The sequence below is a fragment of the Thermobia domestica genome, chromosome 9 (assembly GCF_964235325.1).
Source record: "Thermobia domestica chromosome 9, izTheDome1.hap1.1, whole genome shotgun sequence".
NCBI classification, from domain to species: Eukaryota; Metazoa; Arthropoda; class Insecta; order Zygentoma; family Lepismatidae; genus Thermobia; species Thermobia domestica.
Window position 1 is genome coordinate 87,758,915 of NC_137462.1, and position 21,834 is coordinate 87,780,748.

Genomic DNA, 21,834 nt, shown 5'->3' on the forward strand with positions numbered 1-21,834 from the left:
GTGGGATGTGGGGTAGTAGCTTTTTTCTTGGGTGAGTAAAATTTTGTTGCTTATTTGCATCTCTGATATAAAAGTATAGTCATGCCTATTGTTCTATATGATTGCGAAACATGGTCGCTTACTCTGAGAACAAGATCCTGAGACGAATATTTGAACCCAAGAGGAACGGGAATGGGGAATCGCGGAAACTTAGTAACGAGGAACTGCATAATTTATACCGTTTACCAAACATTGCTAGGATCATCAATTCTAGTAGGCTCAGGTAGGCAGGTCATGTAGCAGAAAGGAAGGAAGCAGGAACGCTTTCGAAGTTTTAACTGGAAATCAAATCGGAAAACGGTCATTAGGAAGGGAGGACCCTCCTAGGAACCCTAGGCGGAGATGAGAAGATAATATTAATATGGTTCTCGCAGAAATAGAAGTACAAAGTAGAAACTTGATCCAGTTGGCTGAGGATAGAAGTCATTTGAGAGCTTTTGTGAACGTAGCATTAAATCTACCGGTTCCATAGGCCATAGAGTGAGTTAGTTACTTTTTACTTAGTTACTTCGTAATAAAGTGTTAGTCAGTGTGGAGATTGAAGCACTTCTATGTGGGGGGGGAGTTAAAAAAACTTACTGGCAGGAAAATATCCCTGTAGAATATGGAAAAGGTTATGATTTCTTAGGTCGCAGTACTTTTCTCAAAAAAAGACTTGAAAAATCAGTATTTCTAATGTACACAGCGTATAAAGGTGCTTAGGTACCCTCTGTGAGAGCGTCTACATAAAATATGCTCATAATAAAATATGCCATAACCACTGAAACACCACGTTAAATTTGAGTTACAACTATGCATAACTGCAATTATTATGAATATTTATTCAAAGTAGGTTACATTCAAGTTTTAAAAAAGTAGTATCATACACAAACTAGAAGAGATAATTGTTAAAAATTAAATAGAAAGTTGAATAACACAAGTAAGCAATTAGTTATACAAGTATACATTTTCCGTAATTCGTAATTTGTCGCCTTAGAACGAATCTGAAATCGGGTTTCTTTCCTGTAGGCCTCCAGAACTTTTTCATCCGTAGCTGAATGATGTCTATCCTTCAGCCAAGAAATAATTAGCTCGTCTGCTTTGACCTTATCTAACGATGGGCCATTAACATTAATGAACAACAAGTTTGACAATGTTGGACAAATTAGTTTATTTCTAATATGTCAGAAAGTTTGATGTCATTACCAAGTTCCGCCCCCTAGAAAGCACAAAAAGAACGAGGTTCCGGAGGAAGTGTTCAGAGGTGCCTGGGAATTTTCCCCCTTCAATTACCACCTGTTGTTAGTTCGAGGAGGAAAGGGATGGGTCTGGATGTCCATAAAACAGAGCAACACCTAACAATCCAGTGGGTATGAAAGTAATCAAATAACGTCAGTGCACTTACCTGAATATAGCTGATTTTAGGAATTCATCTCTGAACATCATCTGACGATACTCAAAATCGCCCACTTTAGTTCGAATTCTTTGTATCTCAATAGCCACCAATGGTGCAATTTCGTTCTTTGCAACTACACCGAGTTTCTTTGTGTTACTCCATTTATCCGGTAGATCCTATTAGTGCAAGAAAGAAAAAACATTTATTTTAAATCAGCATTATCTACAAGTAACGTGACAAGAATGTCATTATTATTATTATTATTATTATTATTATTATTATTATTATTAATTAATTAATTAATTAATTAATACAACTGAAATGCCCATTCTTAACACGGGGCAATAGGTTTATGGAAAAATTAAAACCCCTTCCAATTTCGGATATGCATTTCAATGAAGTATAATGATAATATTCATAAGATAGTCTCACTTTCGGCATATTTTGAAACAGCCTACTCCTCTAAACTATGCTCTTAGTAAAAGTGGCATAATAAAAACATAGCTTGTGGGTACTATATTCCAAAAATCATTTCAAATGGGTCAGCTGCTTTCTCAATCCCAAATGCTATGGGTTCGACCTAATTTAACCTAAGTCATTTTGGATATTTTATTTTTAATTCCTTGTTATCTCCCATGCCGATGGGATCTGAACTTGGAGCTACTAAATGGCATCTAGAATGTTGCTATTTTCTCAGTGACCCCGCGGTGGCCGCTGACTGGCTGTTGCCGGGAGTAGACATTGATAGTTAAGCTCCGAGAACAGTGAAATTTTATGCGAGCATCGACCTCTATTCGATATACTACTATAACTGAACAAGGTTTTACAAGTTTTGGTAGTGTTTTGTGGCTCCAGTGTTAGTGGTACTATGCAAGAACTTCGCAGGAATGGTGTAAAATTTGGTTTTAACAAAACCACACGCACGATACGCTGAATTACATGCATGGTTATGTGCGCATTTTTCCGACATTCCGACATACAGCTCCATAACGAAGAATATTGCATGTTTATTCAATTCAAAAATAATGATAGTTACGAAAAGTTTATGTCTAAGGCTCCAGACAAATTAGGTTTTACCCATTTCGATCAATCTGTCAGTGATGTGTATATTATGGACGCGCAAGTCAATCTCACGAGAGTTAAAATTATGGACTTGCCATTCGATTATCCTAATGAACAAGTGTCTCAGGTATTATGTAATTATGGTGAAATTAAATGTTGAGTATGAAGTCTGGAGAACTGTGTTCCCTACACGCCTTTATAATGGTAACAAGATTTTTTCGATAACGTTAAAAAAAACATGTTCCTACTCGATTACATTTCGACAGTATTAAAGACAACGTCTTCTATCCAGGACAGTTACAAACTTGCCACGTTTGTGAATCACTCGGTCACCTTATTTCCATGTGTTAACAGCGGCGACGTCCTGTCCGGTCCCTGTAATGACAGACCTGCGTCAAGTTACAAAAACTGCACGCCATGGACCCGAATGACCTGTGCCCTTGACGTCCTCTGTTAGTGCTACAAATTCCGACGCTACGTCCCAACAAGTGCCAACACCCCTGCTTACTGCAGACACCGACTTCCCTCAATTGACATCAATTGACTCATCCGCTTCTATATTAACAGCTAAGCACCCCTCAGTTCCCACTGATTTGGATGACGGAGTGCCACACTCCCCCGAGGCACCCCCAGGAACACCAACCTCATTTCTTGCTTCATATGCGACAGTCGTACTTCATGATCCAGCGACAGGTCTTCCTTCTGCTAAGCATGACATGACCAAGGATTTAGTGCTTCGTCCAGCTTTAACTCTGCTCGCTGACGTCTTTAGTGATGATACAAACTGCTTTTTGCCCATATATCAGTGAAACTCGTGAAAAAACGTAAACCGAATATACGAGAAAGTGTGAGTGACCTCCAAACGCCTGACCTTGTGGAATAGCAATTCTGACTGTAAGACAACATTCTTGAGACTCTCATCTGTCAGAAAGTGCATCCCATCCAAATGCTATCAAGGGGCCCAGATAAACGGAAATTACTGGAGGTTAAATTTGAACGGTAAAGACTATAGTAAAATTTCCCAGTGCATTTTGACCAGTGTTGTTTGAGTCAAATGGGTCGTCCGTGACCTGCCAATGGCATGGAGAACACTTATGTATTTTGACAGCATTCAAGGTCTTTTCTTTCAAATGGCCCCACGTACAGCAGCGTGAAGGATTTTTAAGTAATACTGGGCATTAATTTTGATATTCTTCTCCAAACAAATCCATATAGATTATCGCCTTCTTATCGAATGTCAAATACCAGGGCACTCATTTTGCACACACCTTACGAGAGACTAAATGCTTGTGAATCATTGCCTACACACTGTCAACATTGATATTAATTCTAAGCGCTGTATCACGCACTGTCCGCAGTATTCATGGATAATTTGCTCAACATCCGCGATATTTACCTGGGTGACTACAGTTGTCCGAAAGTGACCGTGTAGTTCATTTGCTCTGAACTTCCACCATTCACTGAAGTGTTGACACCATTCGATCGCTTTTGCCCATGACAATGCTTGTTCATCATTCTGTTCATTACAGACTACATAAAATTTAAGATGTATTTCCTCAAGATGTATTTCATTATACGCCCTGTTCCACAGCAACATATACACTATCTGCCACCATTTTTGCTCGCACTACTGAGCGTGCGCAAAATCAGTCGCAAAGAATCGTGGATATTCAAAAGAAATTATGCAGAAAGTCTGTCCTGCAGACGTAATGTAGTGCTACATTAATTCATTAATACGAGGGCTATCCAGAAAGTAGATTACGTTTTCGTCTGTGTCCGCTAGGGGCGGGGCTAGCGCGGCCATCTTGGGGTCAGAGCGTTGCGCAGCTCAGTCGGCATCTAGCCGTGCTAGTGAGAGGTTCGTGCTGTGCTCCGTTAAGATACTGTGACGGTTTGAAATGTCTGCGTTAATTGAAAATCCCGCGAGCTGCGAGGTGCGTGCAGTAATAAGGTTTCTGACAGCAAAAAACTGTAAACCGATAGAAATCTATCGGCAGCTGTGTGAAGTGTATGGGGACAACATTATCACTGAAGGTGGAGTGCGACAGTGGGTCATAAGATTTAAAAATGGCCGAACCAATGTTCACGACGAAGATCGAACTGGGAGACCCAGCAAAGTGACTGCCGAACTTGTCGAAAAAGTCGATGTTAAAGTCCGTGAAAATCGAAAGTTCACAATAACGGAACTTTCTTTGAGTTTTCCACAAATTTCGCGAAGTTTGTTGCACGAAATCATCAGCGAAAAGCTTGGTTACCACAAGTTTTGTGCAAGATGGATTCCAAAAATCTTGACAGAGGACCACAAAAATCAGCGAATGGCTGCAGCGTTGCACTTTTTGGACGCCTACAATAAGGATGGTGACTCTTTACTCGATCGCATCGTTACTGGTGACGAAACATGGGTGAAACACGTGAACTGTGAAACGAAATTGCAATCAATGCAGTGGGGGCACACAGGTTCTCCCCAAAAACCCAAGAAATGCATGCAAACAATGTCGGCAAGGAAGATGATGGCGACTGTTTTTTGGGACAGAAAAGGTGTGATTTTGGTGGACTTCCTGGAAAGAGGCACTACAATAAACGCTCAAAGGTATTGCCAAACTCTGCAAAACCTCAGAAGAGCAATTCAAAACAAGCGCAGAGGAATGTTGAGCTCTAAGATCTTGTTGATTCACGACAACGCCCGGCCCCACACGGCAAATGTCACGCGTGAAGTTCTTGAATCTTTTCAGTGGGAGTTGTTTCCTCATCCGCCGTACAGTCCCGACCTGGCACCGAGCGACTTCCACCTATTCCCAGCAATGAAGAAGTGGCTGGCTATGCAGCGTTTTGATGACGACGAACAGCTGCAAGAAGAGGTAACGAAGTGGTTGAAGTCGCAGGCGGCCGAATTTTTCGACGAAGGAATTTCCAAGCTCGTACATCGCTACGATAAATGCCTTAATTTGAATGGTGACTATGTCGAAAAGTAGTATTTGTGTGTGGCTTTCATCTGTATATAATAAAATTTGTTTCCTATACTTTGTTGATTTTTTATTCCAAAACGTAATCTACTTTCTGGATAGCCCTCGTATTTTGCACCAGAAAGTTTTGGTCAACACTGAACGATCTTTGCGCAGGTAACACAATTATGTTGAATTCTAACTGTTCGTACACGAATTAGTTTGTCCCGGAAAGAAAGCACTTCTACATGACAAACGAACAGGGGAGAGTCCGATCTCGTGATGTTTAGACGGTAGAAGCTGTTATCACGATGCGAATTACTGTGGGGATAAGGCAAATTTTCCCCTTCACACATTTTTCAGATTTTAATCTCCCATAGAAACAAACTGAAGCATCCCTGCCGAGGCTCCTTGTCCACCACAAACCGTATTTAGTGATACAAATTTGAGTTGCTTATTTCTTTATGTATAGATGTATACAACACTACGTACAATACTACTATCAGTTCTATATTCAAATGTGTCTGAGGCAAAATATAGTATATTTAGTTATTGTTGCCAAATTTATTGATTTAGTATATTTTGTTTATTATTGCTGTCAGATATTGAATGATCTTATTATGAATTATTGCAACTCCAGACGTTTGCAGGGCCGCGGTGGCTCAGTGGTAGAGCGTTCACCTCTGGTGCTAGGGGTCTCGGGTTCAAACCCTGCTCCCGCCAAGTGAACTTTGTGGTGGACAAACACCGTGTGCGTGGGTTTTCTCGGGGTTCTCCCGTTTCCTCCCACTTTCTTCATTCCACCATTTCATTCATTACTCATCATCACCGTCTCCTTTAGCCTAACCGGCATAACTGTGGGACGTAAAACTCAAAAATTTTATTTCATTTTTTCCAGACGTTTGCATCCTGTTGGGCCTCGTTTTAACCCACCCACCCACCTAATGTCTGATAATGAATGTCTGTTTCATACCCGAAGACAAAATGTCGATATTTAAGACGGGTGTTAGAGATTTCGGGATACAGACGGGTGTACCTCCCTGTAGTTGTGGCCAGGAGTAATCGTTCAATAGAAATTCGAAATATCTTAATCTCAAGAGGATTGATTAGGCTCTTAGCAAAGAATCATAAAGAGGGGAAGCCACGGAGAAATTCGTCTGTGTGTATTCTTATTTAAGCTTTTGTCTTAATTTTTGAACAACTAAATATATATAACTAAAATATGTAACTCGAAACAATATTACTAAAATCCTTAGAGTATCCAAGGAAGTTATAAAATAGAGGGTCTGCATGTCCAACAAAATCGTTAAGCCATGCGTCACAGTTTCGCCACCCCCACTCTGTCCGCTCCACCCACTAAGATTCCAATGTTTGAGCCAACATACATGGCGGAAACGAGAATAACCAATCAGATGTGCCGATGCTCAATTGTTTTTTTGACTTCGTTGAATTAATAGGATGAATATACATATGGACAGATCCTCTATTTTATAACATCCTTAGTAATATCATTAACTGTTTTAGGCAACATAAGATTTCTGAAAGAAGTATTATGTCAAGTTTGATTGTATAATAAGAAATAAGAAATATTTAAATATTTTTTAAAAACATGTTATAAACATTTCTGATTTTAGTGAAACTTAGCCTATTTTTGTACTCACCTGCAACAATTCTAATATTTCGTCAGGCAGTGATTGATTATATAAACTCAGCAATTCAATTGTTTCCCTTATGGGATCAAACATATTATCTGTAGCAACTTGTCGATCCCGCAATTCTTTAAGTATCTTTACAACACTCACTAAAGTATCATAATCATCTTCCACTACTTCCAGTTGTAATATAACATCTGCTCTTTTTATAAATTCGTCAAGTTCGGTCAAACTGAAAAATACAGAATTTCGTTATATATTCACAGTAAGTAAAAAAATGAAAAGAGATATCGACATTTTTACCTTTCTACAAATCTTAAAAAATACACCTCGATATATCGGTTATTTACTGATTTCAGAAAACAACATTTCAATCGCTTAAAAGGGAAACATTGTACACTATTTTTTTACCAAATTTGATATTCCAAAAGAAAACCACTTAGATTAATAAAGATGTGTTTAAATGAAACTCAAAGTAAAGTCCAAGTCGTCCGAAAACAATTATTATATAGTATTATTCTGAAATACGCTATAACTAGAATTAAAGATAAGAACCAGGGCCTAGAGCTGAATGCCACTCTCCAGGTTATAGCGTATGCTGATGATGATAATCTAATAGAAAATGACGAGGAATAAAGAAAGAAATGCAGAAGTTATTATTATTATTATTATTATTATTATTATTATTATTATTATTATTATTATTATTATTATTATTATTATTAGCAGCGTTCACCCCGCTTCGCTGCGGTCACCCCGGAACGCAATAAACTTTGTTACTTAGATAATTTTTACTTTTTCGCTTTCAAGTGATATGATAAAAACCATAGAAGATTGCAGTAAATGTTAACATTATATCGCCTGTCATTTATGTTAACCCGCCCCGCTTCGCTGCGGTCACCCCGGAACGCAATAAACTTTGTTACTTAGATAATTTTTACTTTTTCGCTTTCAAGTGATATGATAAAAACCATAGTAGATTGCAGTAAATGTTAACATTATATCGCCTGTCATTTATGTTAACCCGCCGAGTGACACGGTCATGCGGGTTGCATATAAATACGTTTATTTTTACCTATGATGAACTAACAAAGGATTTGTACGTTATGGACACTTGAATGGTCAATTATCTCAAGACACTGGTAATTAAAAATTAAAGTGATATGATAAAAACCATCTAGGGTCCAAATCCTAATAACCCCCCAAAAATAAAAGAAATTGGTTCAGCCGTATTAGCGTGATGAGGGAACAAAGGATTTGTGCGTGCTCTTTTATATAATAGACTAGCAGCGTTCACCCCGCTTCGCTGCGGTCACCCCGGAACGCAATAAACTTTGTTACTTAGATAATTTTTACTTTTTCGCTTTCAAGTGATATGATAAAAACCATAGAAGATTGCAGTAAATGTTAACATTATATCGCCTGTCATTTATGTTAACCCGCCCCGCTTCGCTGCGGTCACCCCGGAACGCAATAAACTTTGTTACTTAGATAATTTTTACTTTTTCGCTTTCAAGTGATATGATAAAAACCATAGTAGATTGCAGTAAATGTTAACATTATATCGCCTGTCATTTATGTTAACCCGCCGAGTGACACGGTCATGCGGGTTGCATATAAATACGTTTATTTTTACCTATGATGAACTAACAAAGGATTTGTACGTTATGGACACTTGAATGGTCAATTATCTCAAGACACTGGTAATTAAAAATTAAAGTGATATGATAAAAACCATCTAGGGTCCAAATCCTAATAACCCCCCAAAAATAAAAGAAATTGATTCAGCCGTATTAGCGTGATGAGGTAACAAAGGATTTGTGCGTTCTCTTTTATATAATAGATTATTATTATTATTATTATTATTATTATTATTATTATTATTATTATTATTATTATTATTATTATTATTGTTATTATTATTAAACGTCTGCAGGGACATGGGTTTATAAATAAATGCAGGTAAAACTAAATAGATGGAAATTTCCCGTGACCGTAATACTTCAAATTATGAATACGTTAAAATGCCAACTAATACTTCGTCGAAGTGGACACTCTCAAATATGTAGCACCAACATTAACTGACCAAAACCATATCCACGAAGGTTCATGATAAGAACTAGTACACGTACCTTTCACTTCTATAGATAGGTATTTTTAAAAAGAGATTTTTAAACACTAAATAAAACAATTTTGGTTCCCAACATAAAAGAAATATGGATTGTTCATGAAATATTGAACATTCACTCTTGGAAAATTTAAATTTTGAGTTAGACCACTTGGTATCAAAGCAGTTCACTGTGAGATAAATACACTTCACACTTTATTTTTCTCGTTCAACACTATTTTTTTCATGACAATTTCAGACAGTTTTGTTTTGTGTTGAGAGTATATTTTATATTCACCTAATAAAATTACGGATTCATTTTGTAATCAGTTTTAAATTTACACAAACTATTACTATAACTTCACAATCAAAATCGAGCTAATTGTTTAATGTATTTCGAAGGCTTCATTATCGTAACGTTTATGTACTACGAAACTATGAACGTAAAGTGGACTCGACCTAGCCCCGGGTCCGCTGTGACTCAGTGGCACAGCTTTCACCCTTGGTGTGTCAGGACTCTGATTAGATCCCAGATGGTGCCAAGTGGGCTTTGTGGCACAGAAGTACCGTGTATGTGGACTTTCTCGTGGTTCTCTAGTTTCCTCCCACTTACTTCATTCCAGCATTTCATTAATTCTCAACGCCACTGTTTTCTTTAGCTTAAAGGGCAAAATCGTGCGACGTGAAGTAATACTGGGAGATTTCATTTCGAGTTAGCCGCCCAAAATTATCTTTTCCTCCCCTGTGGAGGTGTGAAATCCAGGGTGCAAACACTTTGCTCATGAAAAAAGAAACAGTAACTCCTAACTTCAGATCTTATAAGCACATAATACTGAATGTGAGGAATCACTTAACTCAGAGACATGAATTATTGATTACAAGCTCCTCAATAAGAATGAGCAAACACGTATTCCAGCTTTTCCGTTTTTAAAGGAGGATAGAAGTTATTTCGTATAACACTGAAATTTCTGAGACTTTATTCATTAAACGTTATTCTTCCTCACGTGACCCGGACACTTCTGCTAGTATATGTACCTAGGTATACACTGTTGTGCAATTCTTAGAACAAAAGTAAATTCCGCGTGCTATGTCACTTGCGAAAGTAAGTTCTGTATGCTCGAAGTGGCATAGATTGGTGGAACTTGAACCATACATAGAAAGTATGATACAGGAAGCAATACAAAGAAACACATGATTAGAAAAAAAATGACACTTTTATTCAAAGTCAACGCTGAAGCCACTGCGATTCATGATGTCTCCTCAGGTGGTCCTTACAAGGTTCTTGTGATCACCACACACAGTGATGCATGCTCTGCATTGTGCTTCCATACTACTTACAAGGTTGGTAATGAGTAGACATCGGATTTTTATGCAAATGTATATTTTATTTGCTTATATGCATCTCTGTTAGATTTGGTAGGGGCTTTTAACAACAATAATACAGTTCGACTTAGAAGTTTTATAGTGCATATAAATGCATATTTCAAAGGTTAAAGCATATATTATTGCTTAAGAACATATTCTATTTTTTTTTTTTATTTAAGATATATGCTTATAGCATGCAAAAATGTCTATGTAACAGAATGGCGTTTTGCATGGGAGCATCAGGAATGCCTAGTTTATGAAGAAACAATATTGTTACCAACCAAGACAAACAAGAGATTTCTGAAATCCTACAGGTTTTTTTCTCACATCCTCCAGCCCTTCCTCGCTTTCTAGAAGGACTAGGCAGAAAATGGAAATTAAAAAAAAAATGCACAGTCATTCTCTTGTAGAAGGCGAAGGAAAATTTAGAGGAAGGAATAATTGGTACACTCCCTCCTTCCTGCTTTCTCTCTCTCTCTACTAGTATATTTTCTTTATTTTATTGTCTCCGAAACACCATTCCAGACAAATGCTTTTCGGTAGAAAAGTTAGAAACAAACCATCCCCCTCTTGGACAAAGTGGGCAAGATGTGGTACTCAGGTCAGTGAACCTGCTTTGGAAATTTTAGTGCAGGTTACTGAGAGGGTATAGTTTCTTCAACTATGCCGCCTTCTACTATGGTTCGTGCAAAATAAACAAGTCATCGTCTGATCATATGGGAAACACTGCTGTCCTTTCAGTTGCCCTTGCCTGACATCTGTTTCATATTCACGTTAGCCAGTGGCGGCGATAAAGGGCCCGCAGACACTGCGGTGCGGAGCAGACCTGAGGGGGCCCTTACAAGGTACGCTCAGCAAGGCACGTTTTACTTGTCATTTATAATTTTAATGCATTTTGAAAGCGTTTCTACACAGTCTATAATTAATTCTAACAGTTTCACAGAATTAAATAATGAAGTAATCATTAAAATTCAATAATGAGGTATGACTGTGAACATGAATGTCAGGTTGCTCTTTGCGATTTTCCAAAGATTTTATTTTCCAGTGTAACATTTACATATTATTATGTTAGTCTATAATGTCATATTTTCGTTATCGCGTATCTTAGACTACAATTACCATGTATTACATTAAATTATCGTGTTTACCGCAAATATCTACCAAGAAAACAATTCGAGATATTGCAACTTGTTAATTGAAGGAGACAGTTGCTTACTGACAAGGGAGTGGCTCCACTGAGATCCGAACGAGACAATTGTGTTCGCATTTGATATGTTATAACTAGACGAATCCCGAAATTATACGTGCCACCGGGTGGGATATGAGTTACAACATATTCAACGAACTTAAAAAGTTCGTTACTGAATTTTCTCTTTGTCTGTAGGATTGTCTGTATGTCTGTTATTTGTGATTTTTTTCAATTTTGAACACTGCATTCGATAGAGCATCAAAAAGTATCAGAGAAAGTGATAACATTTTTCGCGTCTCTCTTACCGTTCCCGAGATATTGATCAAAAAATGGCCAATTTCCAGAAGTTTAAGGACCCATATCTCGGGAACCGTAAGTCATAGAAAGATCATATTTGTGTTGATTAATATCTAAAAGGATGGTAAACATTTTGGTAACAAATAGTAACCGGTAGCCACTGTCCAACTGGACAGTGGTTCGGCCAATGGCCAGTTGGCCAGTGGCCCAATTAACATCGGTACGAAAATGTTTAACATTCTATTACGGATTGATTACCACCAATATCATTTCTCTATGACTTACCATCCCCGTGATATTGGCCAAAAATGGTCAATTTCTATATATTTAACGAGCCATAGCTCGGGAACCATAAGTTGTAGAGAGATAACATTGATGTTGATTAATACCTAAGATGATGGTAAATATTTTGGTACTCGTAGCAAATAGTATCCTCTGGCCGCTGGTTTTGCCAATGGCCAGTTCGCTAGTGGCCACCCATTATTATCGGTACCAAAATGTTTACCATACTCTTAAGTATTGATTAACACGGATGTCATCTCAATATGACTTACCGTTCCCGTGATATTGGCCAAAAAATGACCAATTTCTAGATATTTCAAAAGCCATAGCTCAGGAACCATAAGTTGTAGAGATTATATTGATGTTGATCAATACCTAAGAGGATGGTAAATATTTTGGTGCCAAATAGTAACCGGCGGCCATTGATTAACTGTCTACTGGCCAACTGGCCACCGTTCCCCAGATATTGGCCAAAAAAGTTCGAATTTCTAATCTGATTTTCACGAAGCTTTGCACCCGTTGTAAACAATGCAGACTGCAGTGCAGAAATGTTGCCAACTAATTAAACAAAAAAAGTTATATGCAATTTTGTGCTAAGAAATGAATAAACAAACTGAAGGGGGAAAACAACGAAATTAAAAACGGCATGTGCTTGTGATAAGAGAATCAGAAACCATTTTATCTCGTTTGCAGTGGCGTACGCACTGCTCTCCTGAATCTTTGAACTACTATGTAAACGCATACACGCATCAGGAGGAAGAAGGGCAGAACGTTGAATTTCTTCTACCAGTGTAAATTACAACTAAAACTTACTATCCCCACTCCTAACGTTTCCTCTAGCTGAGAATCTGCCTAAAATGTTAGGATTCAGAGCCACTATTACATGATGACTTAGTGTTCCTACTAGCAGATCTATGGTTGGATGGATGGATTAAAGTTTATCGTCCCCTTCAACAATAAGGTTCAATGAGATTTGGACCTACAGCCGAACGAGTGATTCGAACTACACGAATTTCCTCCGGAAATCGAACGCGGGTCTCACGCCCGACGACGAGTACGCGGATCATAGAGCCACAAAGGAATTAATTATCAGATTTAGAAACATGTGCAGTTGTATTCACGACTTCTATTCAAAATTGAGGTCTTGGGGGCCGCGGTGGCTCAGTGGTAGAGCATTCACATCTGGCACATGGGGTTCCTGGTTCGATTCCAGCTCTCGCCAAGTGAACCTTGTGGTGGACAAACACTGTGTGCGTGGGTTTCCTCTAGGTCTTTCAGTTTCTTCCCACTTTCTTCATTCCATCACTTCATTCATGTTTTCATCATCACCGTCTCCTTTAACCTAGCCTGCATAATCGTGGGACATAAAACTCAAAAGATTTTATTTCATTTCATTTCAAGATTGAGCTCCTTGTACGTTTCCATTACAGGCGAGCGAGTGTTTGGAACAATCAATTGTTCATTCTGCAAGAACTTGAAAACTACTGAGTTTACTTATTTATTGAATAGAGAATTTATTATTTTATTTCCTTTGTTATATGCAATAAAATACCTATAAAATATATTTTGAATCCTCGTGACTTATCCTTTCATTTGATATCTAACAGAAAAGTTATGCCATAAACTAATATCAGTCATGAGAGTATGAAGACTCTACTGACATCCAAGAAACTTTTTAGTTTCTACATAGGAATAAAGTCATATTATTTAACATGCACATAGTACCTCCTCTTACTTTCACTGCAGCCAGAAAAAAATAAGACTCAAAAATTATGAATATTCCTATCCAAAATTATAAAAATTCTTAAATGTTGAAGATTCCTTTGTACATTATTTCATTTCTGGCACCGAATATTCGGTTTTTGCATCTTTTAAATGGTCATTTATTCTGATCGCATTTTTAAAAAAGCGATATACAAATTATAACTGAAAAAATTAGCCTCATATTACTTCGAAATGAATCACTAAAACAGGTTTTGTCCTCTTTAATTTTTCTCGATACCCCTTACACACACTCTCTCTCTTTCTTTTTTTTTAATTCAATATTTCCTCATCTCTAATGAAAGGTCAAACAAAGATCTGAAATACTATAAGGAACTTATTATCTTCAATAAGAACAGCGAGTTCACTTGATTTCTCTTTTTCATTTTCTTAGCCCATTTTCATGAAATGACAACTGTTTGACAACCATTCTTTGTGAAAAACTGAAAAAAACTATGAGTTAGCAACATTGAAAATGAGACTAATAACAGTTTATTCTTCCATGAGCAAATAGTACACAACAAATGCAATGTATTATGGTAATTAATATATTATTAAGGCACAATAAGAACATTTAGGATCCGACTCAAAGTATGTATCTATATGGGATCGAAATCTTGAACCAAAGTCAAATTTGTAAGGGAAAACTGTTACAACAAATGACAAAACACACGAAGTGCGCGCCACAATTAAAAGATGTCGCCCAAGGAAGCCAGCAGGTTACATGCTGCTCCGAGTTATTCTATTAAACATAAACAAGACAAACCCGTAAGTGCAGAAGAAAAGCAAATACTTTACCAAACGATATCAACGTTGTTCAATTCACTTGAAGAAAATTAAGACCTATAATAGCTAATTTTCATGTTCTCATAGAATATTTATTTACTTACTTTGTAGTACTGAAGTTAGTATTTGTACATTCGCATGCTATACAATGTAAGAAAGCACATCAATAAATTGAACTTAAGGGGGAAAAGTACCATCTGTTTTTCATGGATATGAGTAACGATTTAGGTAATAGATGAAAAAGAAACAGTCTCCCATAATGATAAATATGCTTGCTGTAACATACCAGCACCATCTCTTTATCGTTCAGTTGATAATTTGACATAACTCATTGTAATTTCATCTATAATTACAGTTTGGAGGAAAATAATGTTCAGTTGCTCTTAAAGAAGGGGGGATTATATAGTATTGGGTATTTTTCCCTATATAACGGCAATGGTGTGAGAGTGAGACAAGTAATGCACATCGCAGTAGCAGAAATACATGCACGTCCTACAGCAGAAATATTGCGGGAAACAGACGAAACAATTTACTCTTCACCAATCAGCAAATAGTCGTGCGCGCAGTGATACAACATCAAGTTACGCGGTTTGTTTTTGAAAGGTACAAAGGACTGTGGAAAACGCTATAGATATTTAAGCAGCCATATATCGAGAACTGTGAGTCATAGAGAGATGATATTTTGCTATTTTTTGAGAGAAAGAGAAGAAGTTGCGCTTAAAAATATTTACTTTCACATCTAGGAAAAATGACAGTTATCCTTCCCGCTCCATATTTCCATTTTTTAAGTTCGTTCTGTCAATGCTCTTCGCGCATTCTCAACTGGTTTGTAACGTAAAAGCTACAAAAAATTACCTGGTAGAAATTTGAACCGAGTCATTTGTTCGGAAACGGTTGGTTAAATGGAAAACTCGGTATCCCATCATTTTCAAGGGCACAGTTTTTGGGGTAAAAAAGTTTGCCCCAGGGTTACCCGCAGGGTCCCAGACGGGGTCCAACTCAAAAGTTTCAAATGGCAAGGGGAGTACATCATTTGAAAGCTGTTGTAAAATGAAGGAAAATGGAGCAAGTATTCACTCTCTACGACAACCCTGTGCAAAATGGCGGCGGGTCAAAATGTAAACAAAAACTTAATTGAAAAGTCCACGGCCACTCCTATAAATCGAAAATGTCGTGTGGCATTATGAGATCGAGCTAAAGAAAATTTCACAGTGAATATCAAGCTCAAGCTCGAATTAGTGAGAATCTTGACTAATGTGATCCTCATTAAGATCAGCGAACGCGAGCTACATTGAGGATAGAGAGCACGAGCCCGAATGACTCACGGTTGCAAAATTACCGTTTTTTCTTTTTTCTATCCGAATGTGTAAGTGCTTGCTAGAACAGCACAGGTGCTTGCTAGAAAGACCTTGATTAGCATGTGCTTGAATTATCCATAGGAACTGCTTAGATATCTAATGCAACTTACGTTTGCATTTTAACAATTCAGGTTGTAATTAAAACATTGAATACTGAGCACATGAGCACGCAGATTTTTTTTGTTGGGGTGTATTTCTAATCCGCAATTAATTCTTCGTAAACAAATGCAACTATATAGTATATGAAGCGGCTTGAGTTGGATTAAATGAAAACGTGAACATGTATTCGAACTGCGCAATGCATTGTTAACTATCATGAACAGGAACAATTAGAAAAAAATGGAAGCACGACTGATAAGCACCAAACATCAAAATTTCACACGGTATGGTCAAAGCTCACACCTCAAAAACCAGAAAAAAAGATTGTCTCATCAACTAACCGTTGTCTTGTCCAAATCAGTTGCTTCTTGTCATAACTTGTGAAATTTCCTATGTTGAAACTTTCCTACATTTTAAATTTATTATGTACTGATCAGCCAGAAAATTATGACTACCTACCTGCTATCGATATTAACCCGTCCAAGCGATATCTGCGACACCTGCCGACGAATACCTGCTAGTCAGTCACACGCACGGTGCATGTAGTATCAGTGAGAGTGCTGGCCGTGTGTAGAATGGGGAAGGCGTGCGATCTATCTGAGTTTGACTGAGGGCAGGTTGTAATGGCCCGGACTCTTGGCAGGAGAATTTTGGAAACGGCAGGATTTGTCGGGTGCTCGAGGAGTGCTGTGGTGAGTGTCTTCAACAAGTGGCGAAACCAATGGGAAACGACGTTCAAACGTGGAAGGATTGGGTGCCCCCACCTCATTACAGATGTCGGACGTCCAGACTGGTAAAACAGGATAGGCAACGAACTGTGGCACAACTAACATCAGCCTTTATTACTGGGCAAAGTACAAGTGTGTCTGAACACACAGTGCACCGAATACCCCTAAGGCCATGTTCCATCCATGTGCGAATGTTAACACCACGACATCGACAACTACGACTGAAATAAACACATGACCATTTATTATTATTTATTTATTTATTTATTGGGCACCTATTACAGGAAAAGAATACCCATTTACAATAGGCTTACATAATTACAAGCTTTATAAATATTGAAACACATCCATCGTCACTAAACCTTGGCACAGGGCAGAGCGTTGCATTGTCTGACGAATCTCGATACCTTCTTCTTCATCACGATGGGAAGGTGCAAATCCGTCGTGTTCCAAGGGAACAGCTCCTTGACACCTGTACTGCGGGACGGAGACAAGCTAGCGGCGGCTTAATTATGCTCCGGGGAACATTCACGTGATCATCCATGTGTCTACTGGAGCTCAGGCAAGGCACCATGACGACCGAGGCGCATCGCACACTGCTTACAGACTACGTACACCCCTTCATGGCGAACATGTTTCCCAACGGTAGTGGCATTTTTCGAAAAGATAATGCACCATATCACAAGGTCAGGATTGTGATGGAGTGGTTCGAGGAACACAGGGCAAGTTCCAAGTGATGTGCTGGCCACCCAACTCGCCGGATCTGAACCCAATCGAACACAGATGGGATGTGATTGAACTTGACGTCAGAGCGCATCGTCCCCCTCCCCAGAATTTACGGCAATTAGGTGACCTGTGTGTACGCATGTGGTGCCAACTCTCTCCAGTGACCTTTCAAGGATCATTGCGTCCATGCCAAGACGCGTCGCCATTGTTATCCATGCCAAAGGTGGACACACTGACAATAAGGTAGGTAGTCATAATGTTCTGGCTGATGTGTGCGTATATTTTAACTCGTATATTTTGTCTCGACTCGAGTCGAGACAGAAACATATTTTCGAGTCGAGATACGAGTCGAGACATTTTCTCGACACAAGTCGAGACAGGCTTAAATCTCGACTCGACTCGCCTCGTGCGCATCCCTAATCGTTAAGAGATTTTGTAGAACGGAATCTGTTGTTGCTATGCAAAGAACATTTAGAAACAAATTTGCCTCACGTTCTACCCCAGACAGGAACATAATATGGTAGCTAGTGAATAAATTGGAAGAAACAGGATCGCTTCTGAGTGAGACAGGGAAGCATTGGACCCCGCAGGCGAGTGTTGTGGAAGATTGAGTTATCGGCACCTTAGGTCGCCCAAGAAATATCTCCGTTGTTTGTCACTAGAAACTGGCTATAGCTATCCAACATGTGATTTATGGGTGTTAATACTAACACTTTATTTGTATTCTCACTAACAGCTTATTTGTATTCTGCAATTTCGCTTCAAAAATCCAAAACCTCATTCCAATTGTAAGGTACACTTGCGAATATTTGCAGTTTTTCTTGAGGCGTGGTCAATATTACACCGGATGAATTTAAGCCAGTAAACATAGTCCCATGAATCTCTCATCCTTCCTTGATCATTTACCTCAAATCGCATGAAAAATAGGACGTAAGTTAGAAATTCTAGACCCAAATGAAATCCATGAGTTTTAAAAAATCACTTATATATATATATATATATATATATATATATATATATATATATATATATATATATATATATATATATATATATATATATATATATATATATATGTGTGTGTGTGTGTGTGTGTGTGTGTGTGTGTTACTGCATTTTTGTATGTTATGTTCGCCCTGGAACTAATTTGTTTTTCAACAATCATACATTTACTTGCAAATGAATTTTATTAAAAGACTATGGACTATACCCTCGTTTTACTTTAAACTGATTCATGGAAAATTAAGAATCAAGAATTAATTTGTAAAATGATTTTCAAGTTATCGATGAGTTCTGGTCTTTCTTTGTTCTAGTAATTTTGTTGTTCATCCAAGTATGATAACATTGGCTGCATTATTAGCTATAAAATACCTCTGTAATATAATTAGCAATAATAAATAAATGTAAACAAGAAAATAAATTTAAAATTGTTTCCTACAGATTGTAGAAATTTAGTCGAAAAATTTTCCATCAGTGAAAGAGATCATTTGATAATGATCATACATGAAATTGACAAGGGATATCAGTACGTGTAACCTAGTGGCTAACATGCCTGGCAATATTTCTTGTGAACAGATTCAATTAGTACTTGGACCTTTCAGGCTGTTGTATGGGTTAAGTTATTAAATTTAAACTAAGATAAATGAAATCATCTTACCTGTTAGTAACGGTATCAACCAAGTATTGTTTAAACATATAGCTCCATTTTTGTATTGTGTTAAGTAAAGATTGCTTAAACCTAACAAAATACACTCTTAGCCATTTGTTAAAGTCTTTGAAATCTTCTACTTCATCATCGACTTCCAAATACACTCCCTCATATCCATCGATCTAAAATAAATAAACAAATGGTAATATTTTCATCTGTGACTTTAAAAAACTAAAACTTATATGTGCATTTATTACTATATACACTTATATACAAGGAGTAAGTCTTAAGTGATTGCAAATATTTTTTTTTTCTCGTAAAGTAGGACAATGCAAACACAGAGATATGGATTTGAAAGTGTGTGGTGTCCAAATGTTGCTATCAGATTGAGTACATGTGAAGAGCGGTGGGTATGAGCAAACATCGAAGTTCGATCAGTGTTCTGATAGAGGCAACGAATCGCGAGCGACGTGCGTACGTCAGAATATCAGTTCACACAGAAACATAAGGGAATGCCATGCAGAGCTACAGGAAACAATGAATGACAGTGTCCTGTCCTATTGAATAGTGGAGGTTTTCAAACCGGGCAGAGTAGCATGACATGACCTACTTGTTAAAATCCCTCTAGACTAAACCACTTCTGTACCTCAATTAAGTAAAGTAGCATCCACTTTGCGCAAATCTCGCATGTATATTTATTTCCTTCTTGATAATGCAGCGAACTGTCAACGCAGACATTACTATTTGCTGGGCTAATTTTGCTAGCGTCTATTCTCACTTAAGCACTGTTTAATCACAATGACCCGTACATTTTTGCCCTAGGACAGGACGTTCACTGCAAGGCAGATCGGCAGTTCACATTTCCCCGTTTGGAGCCTCCACCCACCACGTCACTCTTCGATAGGGTAATCACGGGGGCAAAAGATCGCAAAAATACCTCCGAAAACTCATTTCTCTCGGAAGAGACTGTACTGATCGGAAACAGAAGATATAATAGGTAAATAAGTGAGTACTGGGACTCGAATTTTCACACTCTCTCTCTGATTCATTGAACAAATTCAAAGTTTTCATGACTTTTGGACTGTTATCACTGCCAATGTCAAATTAAAAATCACTTTGAACACTATAATGATTTGAGTAATGCTTCTGCACCACTTTTTAAAACGAATTTTCCCACGCTCCTGATTGGTTGATTTTAGTCACGTGATCTTCGAACCAGAAAAAAGTCTCCTTTGGTTTCGAAAACGTTGAGAGAAAGGGCACATCTTACCAAAAATTGATCCATAGACTAGAGACTTGCACGGGCCGAATTTTTCGGCCCGAGCCCAATCCAGCCCGAATGTACGTAGGCCCGGCCCAGCCCGGGCCCGAAAAGTTTTGGAGATTTTCGGCCCGAGCTCGGCCCGGCCCAATAAGTTTTTTAAAATTCTTTGCCCAAGCCCGGCCCGGGCCCAATAAATTTTCGAAGTTTCATTTTGTAACATTTTTCACGGGCACACTTCTTCAACGTTTGCCTTTATTCTAATTATCGTTTAACAAAAGCCAATAATTATTAAAGATTTGCAATTAATCGACCCCAGCCCGGCCCGACCTGAAGAGAAATCAGTGTCGGCCCGCCCAAGCCCGGCCCGGTCCAAAGAAATAATAGAGTCGGCCCGCCCAAGCCCGGCCCGTGGGCCGGGCCGGGCTTCGAGCCTCGGGCCAGGCCCGGTCCGTGCAGGTCTCTACCATAGACCAATGAACGCTCTACCACTGAGCCGAACAGACCCTAGTATTGATGACAAAAATATATGGACTTAAATTGATGAACCATGTGATATTCTAGGCCGGAGAAGGGATACAAACGTTTTTGATTGCATTAGAAGTTCTGCAAAAAGTAAATGGTACAGCATTACAAAATCATTGACTATTCTGGTACGAGAATGCGTAAAACATGTTAAGTTTTTTTTCCCCTCACAAACAGAGTTATGTGCATGAAAAGTTCAGGAAAAAACCCTTTAAGTTATATTCCCATTATGCTACATGTCACCTGTCATTTACACTCACTACATAGAGTTGCAGAGTAAATACGTTCTCATTTCCACATGTTCATCTTTTCGTTTCAAATGTGAAAAACGAATATATTTCTGAAAGCTTTCTCGTGAACTAATGTGTTAGGTGAATTAGCCCCTGATCTTCCGCATCCCCACAGCCCGTCTTAACGAGTTGGGGTACATGGATTAGTTATTCTCTATTATGCTAAAAACTTCGAATCTATCATAAAAATCACGATACTGAATACAAGGATGATGCGTCTTCAATTAAAATTCCTCAAACTTTGCTTAAGAAGAATTCCTTGAAAAAGGGGCTAGCTTTCGTTGAAACACTTTACAAAGTTGCCAGACGTTATCTTTAATGATGCTGTCAGTGATCAGAGCG

General features: G+C 38.2%; 1 protein-coding gene across 1 annotated transcript in view; it reads right to left on the minus strand.

Annotated features, from left to right (window-relative positions):
• The window catches only part of LOC145694826 (dynein beta chain, ciliary-like), a 614,922-nt gene that overhangs the window by 363,261 nt on the left and 229,827 nt on the right, over positions 1-21,834 (minus strand). The window contains exons 20-22 of the mRNA XM_081771484.1: positions 19,426-19,598; positions 7,080-7,302; positions 1,424-1,590 (exon numbers count right to left, since the gene is read on the minus strand). Coding sequence (XP_081627610.1) covers positions 1,424-1,590; positions 7,080-7,302; positions 19,426-19,598 — 563 coding nt within the window. The remainder of the gene's footprint in view (positions 1-1,423; positions 1,591-7,079; positions 7,303-19,425; positions 19,599-21,834) is intronic.